The 25,726-nt window shown below is 40.0% G+C and overlaps 1 protein-coding gene across 1 annotated transcript in view; it reads right to left on the bottom strand.

The window, feature by feature from the left end:
* Positions 1–938: 938 nt before the first annotated feature.
* loxl3b (lysyl oxidase-like 3b) overlaps positions 939–25,726 on the bottom strand; it is a 33,522-nt gene continuing 8,734 nt past the window's right edge. Inside the window, exons 5-14 of the mRNA XM_079262265.1 lie at positions 18,008–18,215; positions 17,684–17,864; positions 14,085–14,239; positions 13,356–13,526; positions 7,088–7,247; positions 5,271–5,514; positions 4,958–5,073; positions 4,068–4,204; positions 1,955–2,066; positions 939–1,854 (exon numbers count right to left, since the gene is read on the bottom strand). Of these exons, the coding sequence (XP_079118391.1) occupies positions 1,781–1,854; positions 1,955–2,066; positions 4,068–4,204; positions 4,958–5,073; positions 5,271–5,514; positions 7,088–7,247; positions 13,356–13,526; positions 14,085–14,239; positions 17,684–17,864; positions 18,008–18,215 (1,558 nt within the window). The 3' untranslated portion in view covers positions 939–1,780. The remainder of the gene's footprint in view (positions 1,855–1,954; positions 2,067–4,067; positions 4,205–4,957; positions 5,074–5,270; positions 5,515–7,087; positions 7,248–13,355; positions 13,527–14,084; positions 14,240–17,683; positions 17,865–18,007; positions 18,216–25,726) is intronic.

Genomic DNA, 25,726 nt, shown 5'->3' with positions numbered 1-25,726 from the left:
CTTCTGATGTCTGTTATTTTTTTTATCATACAGAATATATAATATATACTCATAAATGCATTATATATATATATATATATATATATATATATATAACAGAATATTTTTGGTGACTTTATGTGTTGGACAAAGCAAATATTTGTTGAGTATAGTAAAAACAGATTCTACACATAAGAATTTTCCATCACCCTTATTCTGGAGTCCTAACAGCATCGATCCAGACTAACACGGCTGCTGAACGCCGACGGAGGGCAGCTGGTGTAAAACTGTGCACATGCTTAATGTGATTGGTAAGTGAGGTTAATGAGATTGCCCCTCTGTGGAATTGAAGAGTGGGATAAGCAGGACTGAGGTGAACCCTCAGCTCAGCAGCAGACACCTGGCAGCAGGTTCACTTCTCTGTCAGTCAGAACATCATTTCCTCTTTATTTACACAATCAGGTCGGCTGATTCTTTAATCAGAGATCAAAACAGAATATAAGCATCATGTACTTATATAATTCTTCCTCAGTCATTTTCCACATTTTTTTTCTTTTATTTAATCAGACCATCTTTTATTTATTTATTTATTTATTTATTATTGTGTGATTGCTTGGAACTATTTGTGGATTCATGCAGTCAATGCAACCATTGTTCAGTTTAGTTCATTAAAATTCAGATATGCTTTCTTTGTATTGCACTAATTTGTGACAATTTCAAGACACATTTAAAGCTCCATAATATGAACTTTTGCAGCTTTTTTCAAAAACGACAGAAAATTCGACATCCGTCTTGCGTCCTGTCTCTTCTCTGAGTTCCTGGCCAAACAAGTGGGTCATCTTCACCGCTGGTGTACACCCCCACTTACTGAATGGTTAAAAAATGCTGTAGTCGGTATCCCTATAAAGCCATTTTATTGGCAGCAACTTTGACATACACAATTTTGAGGAACACAGTTTTTGGATTGATGACTGTAGCAGTCGCACTTTAAAAGCAAATTGAGAAATGCTCTAAAAATATAAACACAGAGTTTCTGACCGGTTTCGTCTCACACATATGGAGTAATCTTTCTTTCTCACATTTATTTGGTGCATCAGTCGGGATTCCAACAGCATTCACACGGTATTCACCTTCAAGGAACAAAATACACTCTGATTTAAAACTTCTTTTCTTGAGCACCTTGATTTTTGGTAATAAATATATTCACAAAATACTGTAACTATGAGCTAACCTAGTTGTCCAAAACCATTTCTACAAATTGAGTCAACAGAAAGATTAAGAAAATGTTGAAAAATTTCAACTATTCAGCTAAAAATGACAAAGAATTATTCAGAAAAATTCACTTTAGTTCATAAACGTCGATATGATCATAGATTTTAGAGCACTTTAGACTTCATCAGCGGTGTATCGTCTCCTTGTGTCGTGAACCTGTCTGCCTTTCCAAAGCTAGAATGCGTTTACTGGAAGTAAAATAAATCTGGTTATAAAAATTTTTTTTTAAAAAAAACGGAAAAAAAAAACCTTCATTCAGAACATGTGACAAAAACATTCATAAAAATGCTGTACATGCATCACACAGACTGTACGACTGACTATAAGACACAGCACACACTCCCATTAGACGAGAGAAAAACACACCACTTGAACTTTCAAGTATAAAAACAAGTGTTGCCTTTTTCTAAAAGCTACAAACAGAATTTCATGGTGGGGACTCGTAACACCTGAAAACAAAGGGTTGTCTTTCTCTCTGAGCCGGTGAGGTGCTTGTTTGGCCGTCACATTGTTGTGTAATTATTGTTGATTAAGAAATCTTGTTGTTGAGCTGTCCAGGGTATTTCTCAAATCTCCTCTCTGCCTCTTCACTGAACGCATCGCCTGCAGAGGGACAAACACCACATGTATCCGTTAAAAAGAAGACAAAGAGCACAGTCTACACTGAACGCTGGAAGCCACAGGTGTTTGTGTCACAGCGTACCGGTGTGGCAGTTATGCAGCCATATCCGATGTCCGTCATACTTGCAGTTGCATTTCATGGCATTGTTGGTGAAATCGCTCTCGGCCACCTCGTAGTTTGGATTGATCACAACCTGAATAGGTCAGGAAAATAAACAAATGCGCTGAAAAGTGTAAAAAAAGGTAACAAGACCTGATGAATGGCCAATCTGAAGCTATCCTGAGCTTTTTCTTTAATGGTAGCTTGGATTCTTTCAGTGCTGAGAATAATTAAGAAATAAAATTCATTCCCCAGGCAGTCATACAAATACAGCAACACTGATTTTCTACTTGAAGCAGTTTAAATTGGTCACCAGTTTCTGAAGATTCATGTCCCAGTTAGACAAATGACATCTTAACAAGGTTCTATTATGTTTTTTGTTTCAGTTTTTACAGAGTGCTTTATTTTTCCACTTACTAACATGACACTTCACCCCCACACAGACCTGCTGCCATCACTACAAATATCCCAGTCTAACTCTTACTGGTCTGCTGCAATAGCCTAAAGAGGCACCATTCATGCTCTAAAAAGTCTCCATCTGATCCAAAATGCTGCAGCGAGGGTTCTGATGAGGACTAGCAGGAGAGATCATATTTCACCAGTTTTAGCCTCTCTACACTGGCTCCCTGTTAAATCCAGGATAAAGTTTAAAATTCTTCTCCTCACATATAAAGCTCTCCATGACCAAGCTCCATTGTACATAAAAGATCTTATAGTTCCATATATTCCAAATAGAGCACTTGGCTCTCAGACTGCAGGTTTACTGGTGGTTCCCAGAGTCTCAAAGAGTCCTATGGGAGGAAGGGCCTTTAGCTATCAGGCTCCTCTCTTATGGAACCAGCTCCCACCGTGGGTTCGGGAGGCAGACTCCCTCCACACCTTTAAGATGGAGCTGAAAACCTTCCTTTTCCATGATTCTTATAGTTAGGATATGAGCATCTCCTGAGTTGGAGTCTGCATGTACAGGACCCAACTGTCCATTGCTCTTATAGTTATGGGTAGTCTAGTCATCCATTACTTATGTAGCAATGGGGATGTTACCTGATGCACTGAGAAGTACCTCGCTCTATTTCTCTAATATATTAATGTATAAATATATGACAATATTGCCGTCTCTAACTTATTTCTCCTTTTTTCCGCAGGTCTTCCTGAATAAGTGCAGTTGTACATGTTGATCTGTCTTTCCTGTCGTCTCCACCCCAACCAGTCGAGGCAGATGGCTGCCCTCCCTGAGCCGGGTTCTGCTGGAGGTTTTCTTCCTGTTAAAGGGGAGTTTTTTCCTTCCCACTGTCGCCTCGTGCAGCTCAGGATGGTGGATTGGATCCAAGTCATGACTCGATGCAATCAGTTGGTTTCTATTATAGGATATGTATGAATTGGCTTGAAATGATGTGGATGTTGATTCGTGTATGTAAAGTGCCCTGTGACAACATTGTTGTGAAGTGGCGCTGTACAAATAAAGTTGAATTGAATTGAATTGAATTGAATTCCCTCCTTTGTGTTGATTCTCCTGAAGTAAAAGTTTAAAGAAAGTGTCCTTGGATGTATAAATAACACTAAACTTTCACGTGCCAAACTAAGCAGCACTGCCTTTAAAAATGCCCCTCCAGTCAGATATAAGAGGAGGTAATATTTCAGCATTTACTTCTCAAAATACTCAGAATATAATGATCGATAAATGTTATAAGTTTGGTGGTTAAAGCTAATTTCCAGTCACAAATATGAAACTGACAAACTTGACATACTATCTAAATATATATATATATTTTTCTTCATCAGTATCAGGTTGCTGCAGGTTGTTCATACTAAGATCTCAACAGTAGTCAACATCAATGAATACACAGTCTCAGGGCGTGCCTTTACAGCTCGTAGGGTGCCACCCACTGTGGGGGTGCTGCTGTGAGTGGCTCCAACCTTCACCCCACAAAAAAAGAGAAAAAACCTTCAAGAAATTAATCAAATAAATGATTAATAATTCAGAGCCCTGACTGGCATCCTTTCCTCATTCCTTGAACAAATATTGACAAATTAAACAACATTCTTAATGATAAATAAACTGATTCTGACTCTGATCATTTGGGTGTCCCATGCCCACCTGCAGAATGTAATTTCCAGGTTTGACGTCTGTGATGTCGATCCACTGGCAGTCGATGTCGTGGCGGTACAGATCCCAGCAGCCAACAGTGATACCCTGCTCTCCAAAGTTGGCACACTCGTATCGTTTGGAAACACCTGAGTGTCACAGATGAAATAACAACAAAACTTTATTAACGGTAATAAAAAAAAAAAAATTCATTTGAAAAAAATACAAACCGTTAATCACAATGGAATTTACCATTTAAATAATAATACACTGATTCATTAACAGTATTTTGGTGTAATCACTAGTGTAAATAACCACAAGTAATTCTTTTTTTTTTTTTTTTTTTTTTAAGGTAATATTTTATTTTAGCACTTGCTACTGTTAACGTTCTGTCAATGCTTTTATTTTGAAGGTACTTCCGCCCATCAGTTGTGGTGGTGCGAGCGCACTTAACGGCAACTAAAAAGACGGTAAAAATGTTAGTTTTACAGAAGAACATATCGTCTTCTTTTCTTTTGATGAATAGCAGCCCCCTTGTTAGAGGAACAAGGTATGTTTAATATGTACATAACGGGACTATTTGGATGTTTATATTGCCACATAAATCAATTTCATGAGTTTACTGCCAGTGGTAAATTTATTGTAAAGGATGTAAGAGTCGGGTTGTTATTTAAATGCCTTTTCTGTGTATTTCCCAGCTCTTACGGTGAATTTGCGGGTTTACTGCCATTAAACCTAAAAAATCATCAGTAAAGTCTCATCCTTGAGTCGGGGGGGTCCGCTACAACTAGTATATCTCGAGATATTCTGGATAGCAGAAATGTATTCTATTGTCTGTGTTATGATTTCTATTTTCGGTCATTTGTTGTCAGCTTGTCACTGTGAAGGGGCATCCATCTCACCTTCCTGACAATCTGTGTCCTCCAGGCAGAAGCTGGCTTTGTGACCCTCTGCCACTTTGGTACCGTTTGCATTCAGCAGATCATAGTGTGTGAAAATATCCATGCTGTGATAGTGGCTGCATTAAGTAAAGAGAAAAATGCATCAAAAGGAGGAACATGCATCCGAAGTGTAAAGATCCTGAATGTCCAAGTTCAAATGTAGACCTTGTAAAACAATCTGTTTGTGGTAGAAACATTTCCGTTTTTGTATATGTTTACAGGAAGATGATTTCCTCCTTTAAATGAAAGACGACTTGTTTTCTGTAGAACTAACCCATGACATGCATGCCAGACCCATGAGTGGCGCCCAGCCTTTGGCTTGAAATCCGCTCGTCCGATGTTGTGAATCTGCGAGGAGAAGCGAAGCAGACGTCTGTGTCCGTACGGCCAGTTGGCCTTTGCAGCAGATTTTGACAAGCAGTCCTCCTCTGCAGCGCAGTAAAGCATGTGGAGAGGCCGATCCTCGATGTAAACTGTCTGCTGGACCAGAGATGCATTTAGGACCAGATCAGAGGCCGCTGGACACAGAGGGAGGCGGAGGACGATCAGGATTATTATTTTGCTCATATTCTCCATCTATCCATCCATCCATCCATCCATCCTCTGAAATTTCAGGGGTCAAGGGAAGCTGGAGCCTATCCCAGCAATCATTGGGCGAGAGGCGGGCTTCATATTCTTCATGCAGCACTAAAACATCTTAGCTATACAGTGAATACATTGTTTTTCCTTTACTGTTATTTCTTTTACTTTTATTTATTTATTTTACATTTATTTATTTATTTTATGTATTTATTTATTTGTTCATTACTTGTTCAGGTTGACTTTACATTGTTTTACATGAACAAAAAGGCACAGATAGAAGATAAATCTTGTGCAATCTGCCTCTTAAAGCACATTTCAAATAATAATAATAATAATAATAATAATAATAATAATAATAATGATAATAATAATAATAAGTTGAGTTGACTTCTATAAATAAACCCCCATCCTAACCAGGTCATCACACACTACTTCAAAAATTATATCAAAACATCTGTCTTGTATATCTGTAGGTAGATTAAATTATTTTGCAATTGTGTATACTGTCTCATAATTTTATCCTTATACATTTATTAAATTGTGAAAACACTTATACAACATTGTAGCTCTCCATATAAACAGTTTCATAATTTAGCTCCATAAGCAGACACACACTTCTGTTTCTGTGTCGTCCGTGCAAATAAAGTTCGAAAATTATATTTCTGTCTGTGATAAAATTCCTGTGAAATGAAAAGATTTTGAACAGCATCATGCAGAATCCTCTGCTTAGCTTCCCACATAACAAGTACACACTTTAAATCAACCAGATCTTCCAATTTAAGATGTCTGGTAGTCAAATCATTCGTTTGTCATTGTCAATCTGACATTTCAGATTAACATAAACGCACGTCAACAAAATTATTGGTACCTCTGTTTTATATAATAAAATCCAACAATGGTCACTGAAATCACCTAAAACTGACTAAAATAATACTGATAATAAATGAATAAATAAATAAATAAAACAAATGAGAAACATACATTGCCTTAGAATTGTTATTCAAGAGAAAAATAAAAAAACTGATGTAACAGGCCTGGATATAAACAATGGCACCTTTTACTTAATATTTTGTTGCAAAACCTTTCGAGACAATCACTGCAATTAAACTGTTTCTGTATCTGTCAGAAGACTTCTGCACCTGCCAACAGGTATTAGTCCCACTCCTCATGAGCAAACTGCTCCACTCGTCTCAGGTTTGAAGGGCGTCTTGCTCGGGATGCATGTTTGAGCTCCTTCTATTGATGTTCACTAGAGTTTAAAGCAGGGATCATAAGAAACAATCTATGCCACTGTGCAGCCTGATCAATTCTCAGTCTGCTTTAATCATTATTAATTTAGTTGGTCTCAACTTTGTGACTTTTTCTTTCATTAACAGAGAGGTACCAATCATTTTGTCTACGGGTGTTGTTTTATTATTTGTATTAAAATGATGAGAAAAAAAATGACCAAATTTGAGGCACCAAACCCACATATCTGAATCGCCTGCTTGGTACTTCTTCAACACTCACTCTCCGAGCAGATGACTCCTGCAGCAAACTTTGCAGCCGCTCGCTGGCAGGTGACTGTTTGGTGATGCTGACACTGACTCAGAGACATCTCGTTCCCGACGCACCTCACACCGCTCATCACCATCTCCGTCACGTTACTGCTATCCCAGTACCAGGTTTCCTTAGAAGGGGTTGGACAACAACAAATAGAGAAGCATGTGAAAGAAAAACACACAGCATGTTGATCAGGCAAAGTGATTGACATGTGGAGTTATAAGGGCTGCAGAACAAGAACTTTTGGTGTATCGTGTCACTTAAGGATCCTTTGTGTTTTGTGATCACTTTTAAAAATGCCAAATTTTTCTTTTATATGAAACAATTCATTATAAATAATTATCATTAACCGATTGTGTTAATATTATTCCAGTTATAAATAAACAATTATCTGCTCTAGATTTTATGCAGAGTCACAAAATGACAAAGCAGGTGTGTTTGGATGAGTTTTCTTTGATTTTAAGGGACTGACATGAAGGGAGAGACGTATGAAGTGCATCTACACATAAAAAGAGAAATGTCCAAACAAGTTATTTATCCCACATTTATAGGACCAAAATGACATGAGGGTTTGTCGCATAAATCATAGCTTATTGTGAAATTGTACACACATACTACAGTCAGATTTCCACTTTGTTTGTTGCCACAAATAAAAGCCGTAACTGCTCAACTAATTAATCAATTGCATGTGAAGATATAATTTGCTCCACGGTTACATAGACCTGAGGATGAAAGCATCGGAGAAGATGCAGAATCTCACTGATATTCAACGACAGAGCATATAAACGAAGATCTGTTTCACTTTATGATCTCAAGTTCTGAAATCACAACTAAATAAGAAACTGATGCGGAGCAAAAAAATCCCTGCGGAGATTCAATAAAAGGCATGGGAAGATTACAAACGTAGAGGCCAACAGGTGTGTCCAGTTCTGACTCTTAATAGCTAATCCTGCAGGTTTTCAATATGTCCCTGCTCCAACACACCTGACTCTAGTCAATAAGGTATGGTCCAGAGCTTGACACTGAAAACCCGCAGTATAACGGCCCTCGACGACCAGCTTTGGACACCCCTGGTCAACGCAGACAGCATCAGTGGACAGAGTTGTGAGAACAGGCAAAGAAATGCTCTCTGAAACCTAAACTGGTGTTGGTGCAGCTTTAAAATGGATTAACACCAGTAACTACTGGTGATCTACTTGTCAGTGCAGAATTTGGACCTAAAACTAAAGAACAGAAAACATGAAATGCAACTGAAAGACAACTTGAGCTAAATTATTTACAATCTGCAGCCACATTATCAGGAGCACATGGTCAATGTTAGCATAATTACCTAATCGGCCAATCACAAGGTGGCTGCTGAATAGACATGTAGATATGGTCAAGATGACTTAAAGCTGGGGTAGGTAATGTTGGGGAGCAAGCAAGATTTGAAAGTGACGCCCTCTCTTGGCTCAATACTTTATATTTTCATCCTAACACGCTATTTATATGCAGGATGTGACTATTAGGTATGCACTGCAGGAGGGGGAGGAGGGGAGCCGGGAGAAGAAGCTTATGAAATATAAGAGATGAACAACTCCATTTCGGTCCGAACATTTTGATTGGTCAGAGTTTTTACAGATTTACAATACACTGAGGGGTCTAACTATATTTCTTATTGTTTATGATTACAAAATGTACAGACTGCTATCAGGACAAGGAACCACTTCACGCAGAGTAAAAAAAAAAATGTCTCTGAGCAAGATTACCAACTATAGCTTTAATGAAGTTTAAACTGAGCATGAGAATTAAGAAGAGAGGGGATTTAGGAGATTTTTGATCCCTGACAAAAAATAAATAAAAATCCAGTGAGGAGCAGTTGTCAGGAAAATAATGTCTTGTTGACGTCAGAGGAGAATGGACAGACTGGTTGAAGATGAGAGAAAGGCAACAGGAAGTCAAATAAGCACTGGTTCCAACAAAGATATGCAGAACATCATCTCTGAATACACAACACGCCCGACCTTGAAGCAGATGGTGTAAAGCAGCAGAAGACCACACCGGGTGCCACTCCTGTCAGCTAAGAACAGGAAACTGAGGCTAAAATTCACACAGACTCCACAGAACTGGACAATAGAAGATGGAAAACCATCGCTGGGCTCCACATTCAGATGGTAGGATCAGAATTAGGTTAAAAACAGCATGAAAGCAAAGATCTGTCCTGCTTTGCATTAACTGTTGCAGGAACACGAAAACTGGGCGACAGAAGATAGAAAAACGCTGACAGTCCGAAGGATCAGAATATGGAGTAAACAACATGAAAACAATGATCCATCATGCCTTTTATCAATAGTTCAGGCTACTGGTGGTGTAATGGTGTGTCCAGCAGGATGATGCCTTCATCTTCATCTTCTGCCGTTTATCCGGGGTCGGGTCGCGGGGGCAGCAGCCTAAGCAGGGAAGCCCAGACTTCCCTCTCCCCAGCCACATTTGCCAACTCTGCGGGGGGGATCCCGAGGCGTTCCCAGGCCAGCTGAGAGATATAATCCCTCCAGCGTGTCCTGGGTCTTCCCCAGGGTCTCCTCCCAGAGGGACGTGCCTGGAACACCTCACCAGGGAGGTCCAGGAGGCATCCTGACCAGATGCCTGAGCCACCTCAACTGGTTCCTCTCGATGCGGAGGAGCAGCGGCTCTACTCTGATCTCCTCCCGGATGACCGAGCCCCTCACCCTATCTCTAAGGGAGAGCCCGGCCACCCTGTGGAGGAAACTCATTTCAGCCGCCTGTATACGAGATCTCCTTCTTTCGGTCACGACCCACAGCTCATGACCATAGGTGAGGGTAGGAACGTAGATCGACTGGTAAATCGAGAGCTTCGCCTTCTGGTTCAGCTCCTTCTTCACCACGACAGACCGGTGCAGAGTCCGCATTACTGCAGACGCCGCACCGATCCGTCTGTCGATCTCGCGCTCCATCCTTCCCTCACTCGTGAACAAGACCCCGAGATATTTAAACTCCTCCACTTGAGGCAGGACCTGACTCCCGACCCGGAGAGGACAATCCACCCTATTCCGGCTGAGGACCATGGTCTCAGATTTTGAGGTGCTGATTCCCATCCCAGCCGCTTCACACTCGGCCGCGAATCGCTCAAGCGAGAGCTGGAGATCCCGACCAGATGAAGCCAACAGGACCACGTCATCTGCAAAAAGCAGGGACCCAATCCTGAGGCCACCAAGTCGGATCCCCTCAACACCTCGGCTGTGCCTAGAAATTCTGTCCATATAAGTTATGAACAGAATCGGTGATAAAGGGCAGCCTTGGCGGAGTCCAACCCTCACCGGAAACGAATCCGACTTACTACCGGCAATGCGGACCAAGCTCTGACACCTGTCGTACAGGGACCGGACAGCTCGTACAAGGGGTTCCGGTACCCCATACTCCCGGAGTACCCCCCACAGGAGCCCCCGGGGGACACGGTCGAATGCCTTCTCCAGGTCCACAAAGCACATGTAGACTGGTTGGAAAAACTCCCATGCCCCCTCCAGGACCCCAAAGAGGGTATAGAGCTGGTCCACTGTTCCGCGACCAGGACGAAAACCACACTGCTCCTCCTCAATCCGGGATTCGACAATCCAGCGGACCCTCCTCTCCAGGACCCCTGAATAGACCTTACCAGGGAGGCTGAGGAGTGTGATTCCCCTGTAACTGGAACACACCCTCTGGTCCCCCTTCTTAAAAAGGGGGACCACTACCCCAGTCTGCCAATCCAGCGGTACTGCCCCCGATGTCCACGCGATGCTGCAGAGGCATGTCAGCCAGGACAGCCCCACAGCATCCAGAGCCTTAAGGAACTCCGGGCGGATCTCATCCACCCCCGGGACCTTGCCGCCAAGGAGCAGGATGATGCCCCACGTCACAAAGCTCACATAATTTCCTGAATAAGTGCAGTTGTACATGTTGATCTGTCTTTCCTGTCCTCTCCACCCCAACCAGTCGAGGCAGATGGCTGCCCTCCCTGAGCCGGGTTCTGCCGGAGGTTTTCTTCCGGTTAAAGGGGAGTTTTTTCCTTCCCACTGTCGCCTCGTGCAGCTCAGGATGGAGGATTGGATCCAAGTCATGACTCGATCAGTTGGTTTCTATGATAGGATACAGTTGTGATCATATTTATTCATAGCCTTTCATTAAAGAAGGAAAAAAACAGCTGCCTGTAAAATAAGCTGAAATTGACTAAAGTTATAATAAATAAAAAATGTATGAAAATCATTATATTATTTTCTAATTTTGGTTCAATAGAAATATTTTTTTAAAAAGCAAACAAATAAGATAATTTATTACATATTACATCAGTCATAAACTAATATTTTCTTGAACAATCCTTTAATGTTTCCGCTCCAGTCAGGTGTTTTCTGTTCCTCTCAGTCAGATTTCTGCACCTGTTGACAGGTATTTTGTCCCACTGTTCAACAGAAAATTGCTCTAATTTGTCCAGGACCAACTTGTTTGTTTGTTTTTTTCTCTCTTTCTTAAACTCAATTAAATGAAAAAACAGTGTCTTATATTACTAAATTATATTTTTGCAAATTTTTAGTTATTGTTCCTTTTTTAAGTCTACAGTAATTTGAGTGACTGTTGTAAATACAACCTTTTTTTTTTTTTTAATGAAAGGGTATGAACACATATGAGCACAACTGTATGTAAGAATTGGCTCGAAATGATGTGTATGTTGATTCGTGTATGTAAAGTGCCCTGTGACAACATTGTTGTGAAGTGGCGCTATAAAAAAAAAGTTGAATTGAATTGAATTGAATTTCCAGCTGCTTTCTTCAACATAACAATGAGTTCACTGTCCTCCAACGGCCTCCACAGTCACCAGATCTACATCCAGCAGAGCAGCTTTGGGATGTGGTGGAACGGGAGATTCTCATCATGATGTGCAGCAACTGTGTGATGCTTCATGTCAACATGGAGCAAAAACTCTGAGGAACGTTTCCAACATCAATGATCAAGGCAGTTCTGAAGGTGAAGGGGGATGGGGTCCAATCTGGTAAAAGCAAAGTGGACCTAATAAGTTGGATCCCATGAAGGTAAAATTGAGCCATAAAATTGTAACAAAACACAACTTTAGTCGTATTTTGGCATGTTTGATCTCATGTGTCCGTTTTGCTTCATACGCCAAAATAAACCAAAAGAAGTGAAATGCATAAACTAATTTTATAGTTACATTCATTTACCTAGAATTTACTTTACAAACATGCTCAGAGTTTTCCTCATTTCCTTTTGTGTTTTGCATTTACTTTGCTTATCTCGCAGCATGTGAGATGCATCAACTCAGCTGCAGGATAAATCTCTTCATCTATAGCTGCGGTCCTACTTACGGTAATAGCATGCATGGAGTAGCCGAGCCCTAGCTGCCTGCAAACCACCATGGCCTCCTTTGTGGTCCAGCCTGTGCTGCACACTGTGCCCCACTTGGACCCAACCTGAACCTCGACCCGGCCTTCATAACTGCTCCGACCGCCTACTATCCGGATCTGCAGAAAGGTCCTGCTGGGAGTCAGTGAGAGGGACAAATTTCCTGTCCTGTCTCTGAACTGTCTGAGCTGAGATTACCAGAGTTTATATGCAGACCTTGAGTGGGTGGAAAATGTGTCGCGGAAGCAGCAGTTGGGTTAGTCTCAGTGTAGGTGAGATCAACGTGGTTTCCACATGAAGTCACCTCGTGGCTTTGAGGTAGATCAGAAATTTCTGCCTCTTTTCCATCTGCTCACATGGAACTGATATGTAAAAGTACGCAGAGGAAGAAAAAATCTACTGCATATGGAAAGTATAATATGCCGTCACATAATAATGCATGCATGTTCAAATATATTCCAAAAATGAATGTGCTCTGCTCGATAAAGAATCTATAAAATCTCTACATGTTAACGAGTCAATAATTAAAAACTACAGATGTGAAATATTTGAACATATATGCAGAAAACCTGAAAATATAATGGAAACCTTCTATTATCACACTCACAGCTCCTTTTGTTGAGTCAGAGATATGATTAGAAAACAGTAAACATTGTGATAGCTGCTGGATCCAGGATCTCCGATGCAGCTGGAGCTCATTATAAAGCCCAGTCTGGAGGTTATGAGTGCAAACTGGGAAAGAGCAAACTAAGGTGAAACCCTTACTGAGCGTACCTGACAGCATATTATATTTGCATATGTCACATTCATTAAAAAGTTTTTTTTAGTGGTGTTAATAACCTACTTGCAGGCCCTGGTTAGCGTAGCCCAAACCCAGCTGCCTGCAGGCCACCATGGCCTCCTTGGTGGTCCAGTTCTCGCCACAGATCAGACCCCAGATCTGTGTGTTGTTAAGGTCTAAGCTCAGCGCCTCCACACGGCCCTCATAGCGGGTTCGTCCTCCTGTAAGTCGGATCTGTGCAAGACCATGCTGTTAGGCACTACAGAGCCGAATGTAGAGACGCAGGAGCTGGATTTAATTAAAAACAAACTCCATCGCAGATGGATGGAGCTTCTGCAGATGTCTGAAACATCAAAGCAGATGTTTCAAAAGATCATTTTACTGATTCATTTTTAGCCCAGAGTTTGTGTGCATCTACAGAGAGTTTAACAATTTTAAAAGTAAATCACTGTTGTCAAAAAATTATAAATTACATTGTTTAAACAATATGATCAGAGCTTGATCTGAATTCAGTCAATTTAGTAGACACAAAAACCTTCATGACAACAGTGAAGAAAAGCTATTATTTAGCTGAAGATGTGAGATTTCAGTCTCCAAATCTCACATGCTGTTGCACACAGACAGGATTGTTAGAACAGCAAATACAAAGAAACTGGGATGACTCCATCTTTTTCGTCCTACATTCCTACTCTAATCTTTCCCTTTCTAATCATCTCAATGAAATAAATAAGAAAAGTTAACAGATCAGCAGCTTCAGGATGAAACATATTGGTATGAAGAGTCAGATCTGACCGAGTTCTCGAGCCCCATGTAAGGCACGTTGCAGCGAACAGCAGCGTCCTCCATGTGCTGACAGTCTTCTGATGTGAGGTTTTTAAAGGGGCAGTTCCAGATGGACTTCTCATGACCATGGCACTTCACCTCACTCATGTAAATTGGACCCATTCCTGGAAAAACACAGAGACAGTATCGTAAAAAAAAAAAAAAAAAAAGTTGTTTATGGAGCAAGTTTAAAGATTTTTAGGCAAATCTTGGTCAGAGGAGATGCAAAGAATCTGTTTTTTTCCCATGTTAAACAGCTTCTTTAACACAAACAAACTCGTGGGCCACTTGATCGGGTCTACCTTGTTAGTACTGGGTTGGACCGCTTTCGCCTTCAGATTTGTCTTCATTCTTGCTGGCATAGTCGTAACAAGGTAGTGGAAAGGTTCCTCATAGATTTTACTCCATATTAACATGACAGCATCAGACAACTGCTGCAGATTAGTCAGCTGCACATCCATAATGACAACCACATCCCAGGTTATTCTGAGATCTGGAGACCACTGGAGGACAGTGAACTCATCATCATGGTGGAGATGATGTGAGCTGTGTGACATGGTGCATCATCCTGCTGGAGGTTTCCACCAGAAGATGCTACACTGCTCATAAAGGGATGGACATGGTCAACAGCAGGACTCAGGCTGTGCTGGTTTACCATGTTTGTACTAAAAGACCCAACATGCACCAAGACAATATCCCCCATGCCATTAAACATCACATCCTGCCCAGAACTGCTGATTTAGATCAAGATGGACGATTGCTTCATCATGTTCCACCTAATTCTCACCCCACAATCTGAATGTACACTGGACAAACTCTGTCCAACAGTTTGTGTTTAGTTCATTTTGTAAAAGGAGTTCCTTCAGCGGTGTCAAGTTTCCAACTTTCAGCTGATGTTTCCTAGTCTGATTCAGTGAGCCGGTGGTCTGACATCAGTCTGAGCACAGGTGTGTTACTTCCCCTCGCAGATCCACGACGAGTCTCCCCAGCCAGTTTCCTCTGTAGCACAAATCATAACGTGCACACAGGAGAAGAAATATTCCCTCTCAGCGTTTCTGAGAAGTACTTCTCAAAAGCCTGCTTGTTTTTCCTTTGATGGAATCTCTGGGCAGCTTAACCAAACACACACACCTCCTTCTTGTTAAGGAAAATCACTAATGAGAAAACTACACACACACACACACACACACACACACACACATACCAACAGAATATTTCTATGTGTAGATCACTGTTATCCCGAGCGACACGCCTTTAAATTTGTGCAATTAGAGGACTTTTCCATTTTTTCACAGTGTTGAGAAAATGTCGCAAACCTACAAAAAAAGGCTTCAGCTTTCAGTAGTGTTTTTACAACAACTTTTACATTATTATAAAAAAGATTATTTGTTTTAAATTATACATACAAACCCCTACTGATTTTACTTCTTTGTTTTCACATTAAAAGACCATGGCCTAACAGATGTAATGTCATTTTCTGTTGTAAAACAACCACATTACACATCTACAAAGCCCTGCAAACCTTTCAGGTTTTCCTTTTTATTGCATCAAAAGCTGACATTTAAATGCATGTGGTTTTATTTGTTTAACTGCGTTTATTAAAACTGCATTCTTCACGCAAGAAGATTAAAAGCATGGGTCTGGCATTCATGAAGAATTCATTGTTTGGCCATAACAATCAGGTTATTGTCGGCCTACATCATGTTTGAATTTGATGTCATTAAATTGTACCTTGGCTAAATAAAAATTACTTTCCAATATCCATTCTGTAGAATTTTTCCAAAGGTTTCATAAAGTCAGAAGTAGAGAACAGATGTTCTTGTTTTTACGATGCCAAATCTTTCCTGCTGAATATTAATACAAAGATAAAAATTATTCTGAACAAATCTCCGAATAATCTCTTCAGGCTGTAATTTTCCTTTAAACTGGTGGCAAAGATGCTGCTTATGATTTTGTTTGTGCATTTTTTCCTCACAGTTAAGTCCAAGTCATCTATGCAATGTGAAGGCAACATGTATTTTCGCATATTCACCATTGTTTGTGATACAACAACAATTACTACTACTACAGCCTATTTTTGTAAACTTTCCATTTTTGTGCAAGTTGCTACTGCGAGGATATAATATAATGTGACATTTCAAACTGCCAGGCATCACTTTAGGAGCATCAACAAGTCAGGTTTGCATAAAGTTGATGGAAAGTTGTAAAAGGCTCCATAGTCTATAAAACTATTTAGCAAGTAGCAAACTGAAGCTTCCCATACTAGAAATGGGCAAAATTCTGGGGTTAGGTTATTAAAACATCAACAAATCTTATAGAAATCCCTCTATCGGTTCTTAAAAAAAAGAAAGAAAGAACTGGAAAGACTATAAAATCCCACAGACCAGACAAGAAGGGTTCTAATCAGAGAACAAAGATTCATTCAGTTTTGATACCTGGGCTGGAGGCAAACAAACACGCATACTCATACTCATACTCACTTTTACAGTCATGCATGTTTTTATGACGATGAGGGGAGGCTCGAGTTTTCAGACAAAACTTACACTGATACAGGAAAAACATAGAAACTCCACAAACCAACACACCATCATGCAGATCCAGGGAAGGCCGAAGCTACATCTAAAGGCACTGCAGAGTTTGGAGTATGTTCACAGGAAGCAGAACTCTCCACAAAAGGTAAAATCGATTATCAAGATTTTTTTTTATGTTAAAAAAACTTTTTTTTAATAAAAAAAACATTCCATTGTAAAATTTTTGTCATTTTTATTCTTTTTATTGATCTTTTTACTTGTCTTCTTGGGAATTATAGCATCAGAATATTGGTCTAGCTACTGTGTTGTTTTTTTCCCAAATTGAAATTAAGAAAAATGATGGGGAAAAAAAAGGTTTCATACATGTTTTTGTTTTCAATCTACAAAAATCAGCAATATTGAAGAATTGTGAGAAATGCAATTTAAATCAAGTTGGCACCCAAAATATCAGAACCGAATCGAATCGGGACAATAGCATATAGTCACAGCCCTATTAAATTTTATTTTTTTTTAAAAAAAAGCAGAGTTCAACATAAGATGATGAATTCTCCTTTAAACACCTTTTAAGCACGGTGGTGGCAGCATAATGGTGATGCTTAATTTCAGAAAGGCCTGAAAAATGGTCCAAATTCTTTATAGTACAACCAGTTTTTTTCATTATTGACATGTTGCATCTTCCAAGTAATACTTATGTTGCATCAAACAAATTAATGATATGGCAAAGTGAGTTAATATTGCAACATTCAAACTGAACTAACTGGAACAAATAATGGACTCAGATAACAAGCAGCATTAAATAAACAGTGATTCATAATATGGCACATGTTCAGCAAAACTCATCTACTTTTCCATGAACGTCTTTCCTTCATTTCAAAACCAAGAAATTCATGTTGAATCTTTTTTTTTCCAAATGGTATTTGTCAGAGAAACTTTAATATTTTAATATGAATCATCATCTATATTTGCTGCACAACCAAACTTCAGGTTGATGAAGCATTTTAAACTCATGTGCAGATGAAAAGGACTTTCATTCCTCACCTTGTCCCATGCGGGCGCCAGTGAGTGCTTCTTTGGCACTTCCGAAACCGAGCTCCCTACAAAGGACGCTGGCTGACTGCAGGTTCCAGCGGTCGTCACAAACTGTCCCCCACTCGTTGTCTTTCAGCACCTCGACCCGGCCTTCGCCCACCCGGGAGCCTCCCTTCAGTCTCACGTTTTTCTGCACAACAAAGGAAGAGAACGAAGCTCCATCAGTCTGAACGCATGGCTGATAAGTTGTCGAGAGGTCTGATAAGTATGAGATCATTATTGTTTCCAGCAACGGCATCAAGCCATATATTCCATTCACCTTTATTAACTCACCGAAACTCTTAGTTTCTTTTTCAAGCCACTGTTTTGCATAAACATTGGCCCCGGCATGCAGCTGACAACAGCTGGCATACCCCCAGCACAGGACGATGTGGCGTTGGGTTTGCTGAACTCCATGGGGCAGGCTGCGAGGTGGACCTCTGTACCTGTACAGGCCACAGAGTGGATGTGGAAGTAGTTCTTCTGACGCTCCAAGTACAACCTGAAGGCAGCAGAGAGGATGAAGTATAACACTGACAAATGTTTCCACAAATGATGACATGAACAAATGAAACAAAACCAAAACTTAACAGACATGTTTCTCAATATTTGACATCATGTCATAAAAAAAAAGAGGAAAAAAGTAACAAACAACCAAAAAAACAAAGCTTTTAATAAATACAATGCTAATATTCTGGACGGTCAACATGACTAAAGAAGCACAAAATAAATTTAGATAATTTATCTTTTTTTTTTAAAATAAACATTATTTACTTTCTTTTGGGATTTAGCCAAGACAATGTAAACCACTGTTTGTAATGGGGAAAAAAACAGCTGCCGTGGCTCTATGACGGTCACAAATGTCGTCTACAAAGAAAAAGGTTACATGTTTATGGTGACCCTGAAGTGTCAAAACAAAAGCCACAACACGACATTAAGCAACAAGTTGTGTTGTGGCTTAATGGATCAAAGAAGCGAACCCGGTCCCCCTACAATCTCAGGTCTCGGCCTGTTTCAAGCGGACCAAAGGAAGTGGACAACAAAAAAGTCACTTCCTGCATCCCAACAGTTTCTCTTGGAGGACTTCCAGATGGTTCCATGGAACCAACAAACTTCAGATGCAGTCTGAGTTACAGAGTCAAGAAAACTGCTTCCCCTTGTTTTCTCATCTTACTGCGAAGCTAAAGCTAACTTTGGCTTCATGCATGACTTTTCTGCTGGACGGTAGCGTCGTGGTCAGCACTGCGGCCTCACAGCAAGCAGCTTACTAGTTTGACCCTCAGGGGAGATTTGAATAATGGCCTTTCTGTGTGGTTTTTGCATGTTCTCGCAGTGTGGTGTGTGTGTTACGGCTGCCTGCTGATTTCCTGATAGCCTTCACCTGTGATCAAGTGGTCTTTCAAAATTCCTCTCTGCCTCCTGGCTGGGATTGGTCCTACTGGTCACATGCTCATCTCCTCCCTTCTCATCGGATAATTGGAGCTCCAATCTCAGCTGATTCCACTAATGGCCGTGGGTAAAAAGACACCTGGAGTCCTTCGCGCTACGTCAACCACCGGCTCAGTAGTGGTGTGCCCCTAGCTTGTTGTGGTGTTTGGACTTTGATCTTTGTTATTTCCAGTGGATGTTGATAGATCAGCTTTGTTTTTTCTTGTTAAGCTTCTTTGTTTGTAGTTATAAAATCTTGTCGTTTGTAGGTGTGACACCAGTAGTGTTACCACTATTAGGCTTTTTGTTAAGGTTAAACCTGAGACGCTTCTGTTTGAGAAAAACCCGCTTTATATGCCTGTTTTTCTTTTTGGTTTGGCTGTTTTGAGGCTTTTTGTGGTTTTAAGCTGCATCCTGAACTCCAACTCATTCATTACTATGTTGCCATTTCTGCTCTGTTCTTTCCTCATCTCCCCCTTTGAACAATAAATCTATCTCGGTCCAAGTGTGAACACATTGCCACAGATCTTCCTTTTGTTCGGCTCAGTTGGCCTCGTGTAGTTTGGGTTCTCTCCGGGTTTTCTGGCTTCCTCCCACTGTCCAATGACTCACATGTTAGATTAATTGGTTATTTTTAATTGTCTTTCAGAGTGTGAGCGTGAATGGTTGTTTCTCTGTGTGGCCTTGTGATGAACCGTCAACCTTTCCAGGATGTACCCTGCCTTTCGCCCATTGATTGCTGGGATAGACTCCAGCTTCCCCCAACCCTGAATTGCACTAAGTGGTTAAGAAAATGGATGGATGGATGGATGGCATCACTTTTCTTTCCAGTGGGAGTGGAATCAATCCTCTATATAGCTTGTGAGGAAATGAACTGAAACAATTTCCGATTAATCCAACATCAGGCTGCTTGATTATGTAATTTACCTTCGACAAACATAGACAGCATGTATAAAGACTAATTACACTGATATTTAACTAAATATGTTAAATATAGTTTCTTGATATGGATACATGCTATGTCCGTGTCCAACTGGTCATACTGGAGAAGATAGATGTGTTCTACACATTCACCTTATCTGTTAAACACATACATTTGACAAAAACCTCCTTGGGTTCAATGTAAATGTCATGCTGTTTGTGATGTATGTGGAAGCACCATGAGTGTGGGTCTTTTCAGACACCTTCACATTTATCCACCGAAGCGTTTATCCTCACGTTACCTTTTGCCAGAGCCGCTCTGTTTAGACTTAGAGTTAGCTTTAGCTTTGGATGTCTGCCTGCAAGGTAAACACGTGTTAGACTGCACAAAATTAGCTGACAAAGTGTATACAGAGGTTGGATGGTACACAGTTATGTTAAAGTTGGAGTTACACTGTTTAAAAGCACTTTCAACACAGCTGCTAAGCATTACCCTCCACAGGCGCAATATCTCAGCCAACAGCATGAAAGACTAGACTTCATGAAGTACAGATGTGTTAAATACAAAAGCCACGTGGATTAGCTGAACCAGTCACACCCTTCTTACATTCACAAAATAAGCACAAACATAATAAACTAAATAAAATAATAATAAAATAAAAAAAACTAGGACAAGAAAAACAACATGATTAAACGTATATGAACATCTTTTTACATGTAGCTATGTCATCGTCCTTGGAATGGACTGGTTGTGCTGTTGGAGTCCATAAACCTTTAATCACCTCATATATGACACGTACACTGGTTAGTATAAATTACGATACCAAGTTACTGCATTTGATATTTCTGACATTATAAAGCATAACTTTTTGTTTGGAAGAGGTTTGCATAAAAATATCCCAATTCTTCTCTTTTCTTTGGAAACCCAGCTGCAGTGGCTATGAATCCATGCACATGGACCCAAGCTCTGCTGTTTTAAGGCTGGACTGCCAAACAAAACAGACACCTACCCTGTCTGCCACAATTTAAAAACAGGAGGGAGGGAGGTAGATTGGGAATTGGGAATGGATCTAATAATCTGGAGAAAGATAATGATCATGTAGTGGATCATTTGTGCTTTCACTGCTGGGTTCTTCAAACTGTCTCTGCACAGGTGTCCAAATAAAGTTACTCAGCCTTTATTTAAAGCCTGATGATATATTTCAAGTTAGTCAAAATGTGAGTCGGGTAGAATCTGCAAAGTGTAAATAAAATAGAGAGCAAGTCTGGCTTGATGATGATGACAAGAGATCTCATATTTTCCTGTGTAGTGGCACTTCGTTTCTCTTCTTTACCACCACTCTGAAGTCAGTCTAGCAACTTTGTATTTGAAACGGGAGTAGACCAGTTCTTCTTTCTTTTAGTTTTTAATAAGAACAAAACAGGATTACACGGTCAAAAAACTATGTTGCTTCTAACGTCTCTGGCTTCAATCTGACAAATCAGCAACTTCCCAGTCATGTATAATAACTTAAGAAACGTAAAACTATGCATTTTAGCAAATATAAACTTTAAGAGCTCAAAATCCTTTTGGATATTTTTATCTTTCCTTTTAATTAAATTATAATATGTGAAATAATGAATTTGACTCCAACATCCTGTAATGTTCATGTAATGTCTTTCTCTCTCTCTCTCTCTAGCACGTCTTTCACATTGAGTCACTCCGCTAAACCTTTTGTTTTGCTTCTCAGGCTGTTATTTACCGTCTTACTATGGCTGAGTAAGATAAAGACTTGGGATGGGACGGGAAGGTTGTACATAGTCGAATTGGATCATTTCGATTTGGTTAAGAAAAACAAAAATATACAGGAATTATTTTCTTCACAGCACAATCACCTGTTTAATTTCATAACATGGAGAATATTTTCTATCAGTTACTGCTGTTTAAGTGATAGAGTTGCTTTTTCTATCCTCTTTTAAGGACCTCAGGTTTTCCTTTAATAATAAGTTTAGGTTTCCGAAAACATAAAAGTGGGTGCAGAAAATACTTTTGACCTCAAGTCTCTTTACTCTCAAAAGGATTCATGGTTTTCTTGTTGCCTTCACATTATGAATTGAGGAAGACAAACTTCTGTGGTAAAGACTATAGCCACCAGCTTATGGTAAGGACAGTAGGGTTATATAAGTTTCTACTGCCTACTTCTTTTCAGTCATGAAATATGAAGATATACATATTGTAAATGAAAAAACATGTTTGAAATGAACCTTGAAATGAAATGAGATGGTAAAGAGGTATCTCCAACTTTTTTTTTAACGTGTGAGAGGTTTTGAGATAAATTAAAGAAGTTAAATCATCCCAAGTACTTGCTGGATACCCTGCTGGAATTTATTGTTTACATTTGGATCCTTGTAAATCACAGCTGCGCTTCCTCACGACACAGTTAAAGATTACGTTACGGTTTTATGCTTCCAGATCTTTCCACTCAGTGATTTCATGCCTACATGTCCACAGTCTTGTCAACAGTCTCACATGCCTCAACAACACAGTGAGGTTCAGTTTGTAGGAGGGTGCTGCAGACCACCATATTATCGGAAATAAAAGCCATTCAGTTGATCTTCAGTTTATTTGTGATCAATAGCATGATGTGGTTTACATGTTCTCTTATCTTCTTTCTTTTGAATGGTGTGTGCTGCTTTATAACAGTTAAATCACTTCAGGTTTTTCCAAAATCGAGTAATAAGAAACAAAAAATCCCTTTATGCTGTAAATTAACAACAATTACTCTCAACTAAGGAAACTTTTCATGCAACTGGATCCTGACTTTTTAACACAAACGCCCAGCCTCAGGACACTCAGTGTCATAAAACAGTTCTAAACAGCAAATACAGCACATGGACTGACTTGCTCCTACTCTGATGTGGAAAACTTCACCCATCTGGCACTTTGGGTCTAAGACACACACCGCTAATTATTTGCAGATTCTACCAGATGCAGCTCTTGTGACACAGACTTTGAAGGCTCGGACATGTGACAATTTCAGCTAAAGAAGCCAGCACCTCTTCTAAAAAGCATGCCATGATGAAGAAAGGGGTTTAGGACTGTTGTGATAGAATAAAAAGACTAAAAGGTGAAAAGTTATTGACACAGCACAGACTGACAAACATCTAATCAAGTCAAACAGTTAATTTAGAGACACATTTACTGATCTAACAGTTATAAAAGAAACTGTATCAAGAAAAAAAATATTAAAATGATCTTGATTAGTTTTCAGCATCAATCTGTGCCATGAAAGTAGTGATGCTATAAAAAGGGACAAAAAAAGAAGCTCCACATAAGACAACCTTGCATTTTAAGCCATTCACATGCTGCCCATCATAATAAACCAAAAGAGAGAGAGAGGAAGGTCAACTAGGAAGAAACAGAAGCTAAATGGTTGTTGTCTGCTCCAACAGGAAACCCACTGTCAAAACTACAGTAATCAGAAGGCAGACAGGATGGACGGTGGGTTTTCCTGCGACAGTGTACCTTCCAGCAGCTGAAACATTAATCTTTGGAACGGAGACCTTCTCCACTGCTCGCTTTTTCAGACGTCTGCAACAGTGAGACGGTCAAATTCCATCACATACAGGAGAGAAACTACATGCAAACATACACTTAAACCGGCTGCATGTGCACTCACACACACACTCCCACTGTGGACGGCAAGGGTCAGCGGTGAATGACATTTTTTACATTCCACAGCTCACCAATATATCACATTGCAGCCTTCAGGTCACCAAAGTTTGATCGTAGTTACAGAACTGTTCCAAACATTCAAAGCATTTGTTCTTTGGTGGCTACTCTCAGTATCTGACCCCCTCCAATACATTTCGTCAACCCCGGATCATTCTCCAGAGCCTCACACGTGTACGAGAGAAAACACAATTCCCCTTGTGTTACTGTAAACCATCAGCAAGAGATAAATAAAAGGCTCTGAACTGGAGAGCAGCCAGGAATGTGTGCACTCATACTGGGAGGACAGACTGAGAAAGGACAGATAAAACCACTAAACAGTCTTAATTTAAACAGAAAATTAAATAATGAAAATAATGAAGTAAGAATCCTTCTCTAACTTCTTCTACAAAGAAATGGGCAGAAGCCCAAAGAGAGATTATGTGACCAAAAACACATGCACACACATGTACACATACACATGTAATAAAATGTCTTCTTTACTTCGTATCTAAAGAAAAGTAGAAGAAAGCATCCTTGCATGAAAGAAATAAGAAGTCAGACACTCACACAAAATCTTGACCTAGAATCTGGACACATTCGCTCAGACACCGCCAGTAAACAGCAGGAGTTCGATGTTAACGTTTCACCATGCAAAAGTTAAGATCCTGCTTGTGGTTTGGTCAAAGTGTTGCCACTTTCCTTTATAGACTCAAATTGTGGGAGTGTCAGACAGGCTGCAACAAAACAGCTTTCAAAAACAGTTTCCAGGATTTTTTTTTTTTGCTCTTTTTCCTGCAACTTGAAATGAATCGTCAAAATTTTTGGAAACATGCTTTTTAGTTTTCCTGCTGAATGTTAGGTTATGAAAAAGACACCTGCAAAACACATTTTGGACTAGTCCTCATGCTAAGCTAAGCTAAGAAGCTACAAGTGTGCCATAGTGCACATTCAAAATGGCCGAGAAATTACTTCCAAGCGCAGTTATGATTGGATGATGGCTGTCAGTGGCCAAAACTCTTCCAGACATAAGCATGTTTTAATCTGCCAGTGGAACTAGTGTAATCAGGTGCTTTACATGCCGTGAAGACTGCACTACAGGCAGCAACTTTTGGCACCTTTAAAGGCATTACTTATTTGATTACTTATTACTTATTACTGTAAAGCAAATACTGCAGTTATATAGACCATTATGTAACTTTATGACTTTAAAACTCCACATCACAGATGTGTTTGATGACACAGTGACATCTATTATGTGTATTTATAGAGCCGCTGCTATCCAGCAGCGTCCCGAGGCTGACAAACTCTATACAACTCTATACAACTTTTACTGGGACACGACGTGTAATAAGGAATTGGCTGTTTTGAGCACGCAATGTTGCTGATTTAGCAAAGCAATGCAAGATTTAAAGAGTAAGAGACAAGACTAATAATAAGATTCTCTTTTGCAGACTGGAGAGAGCTAACAGGTCAGGTAAGGTGGAGGATGGATGCTAAATTAGCATCCATCGTCTAAATTAGCCGTCGACAGGGGTCGCGTGAAAATGGCAAAAAAAATTTGTAGTGTGTCTTTAAAGCTATGGGACTCATGGGCCAGTGTCCTGTAACTTTTAGATGTTTCCCAGCTGATTAAAAGGAAATGGTTCTCCAACTGCTTGTGATCAAGTTCTGTGCCAGAATCAGCAAAATGCACCCCGTAGCACTCCCCACCTGCTAACTGAAGACAGACCAGGACTGCAATTCAAAAACAGCTATATAAAAAAATTCCCAACATATCCCACATATATTGGCAAAGATGGTGACAGAGGGAAGACAGGACTTCCATAAATGTATATCCAGCATCATTAGGAGTGTAAAAATTCTTTTAAAATTTTGTTCCATCTTGTGGCCCCGTTCACGATACGGCTATTAGCAAAACTATTAGATTGTCACTAACCACAAATCAATGGCTGTGTCCGAATGTCCACTCT

The sequence above is a fragment of the Telmatherina bonti genome (genome assembly GCF_933228915.1).
Source record: "Telmatherina bonti genome assembly, chromosome: 22".
Lineage (NCBI taxonomy): Eukaryota > Metazoa > Chordata > Actinopteri > Atheriniformes > Telmatherinidae > Telmatherina > Telmatherina bonti.
Note: the sequence above shows the minus strand (reverse complement) of the source record. Positions and strands in the feature narration are given on the sequence as shown.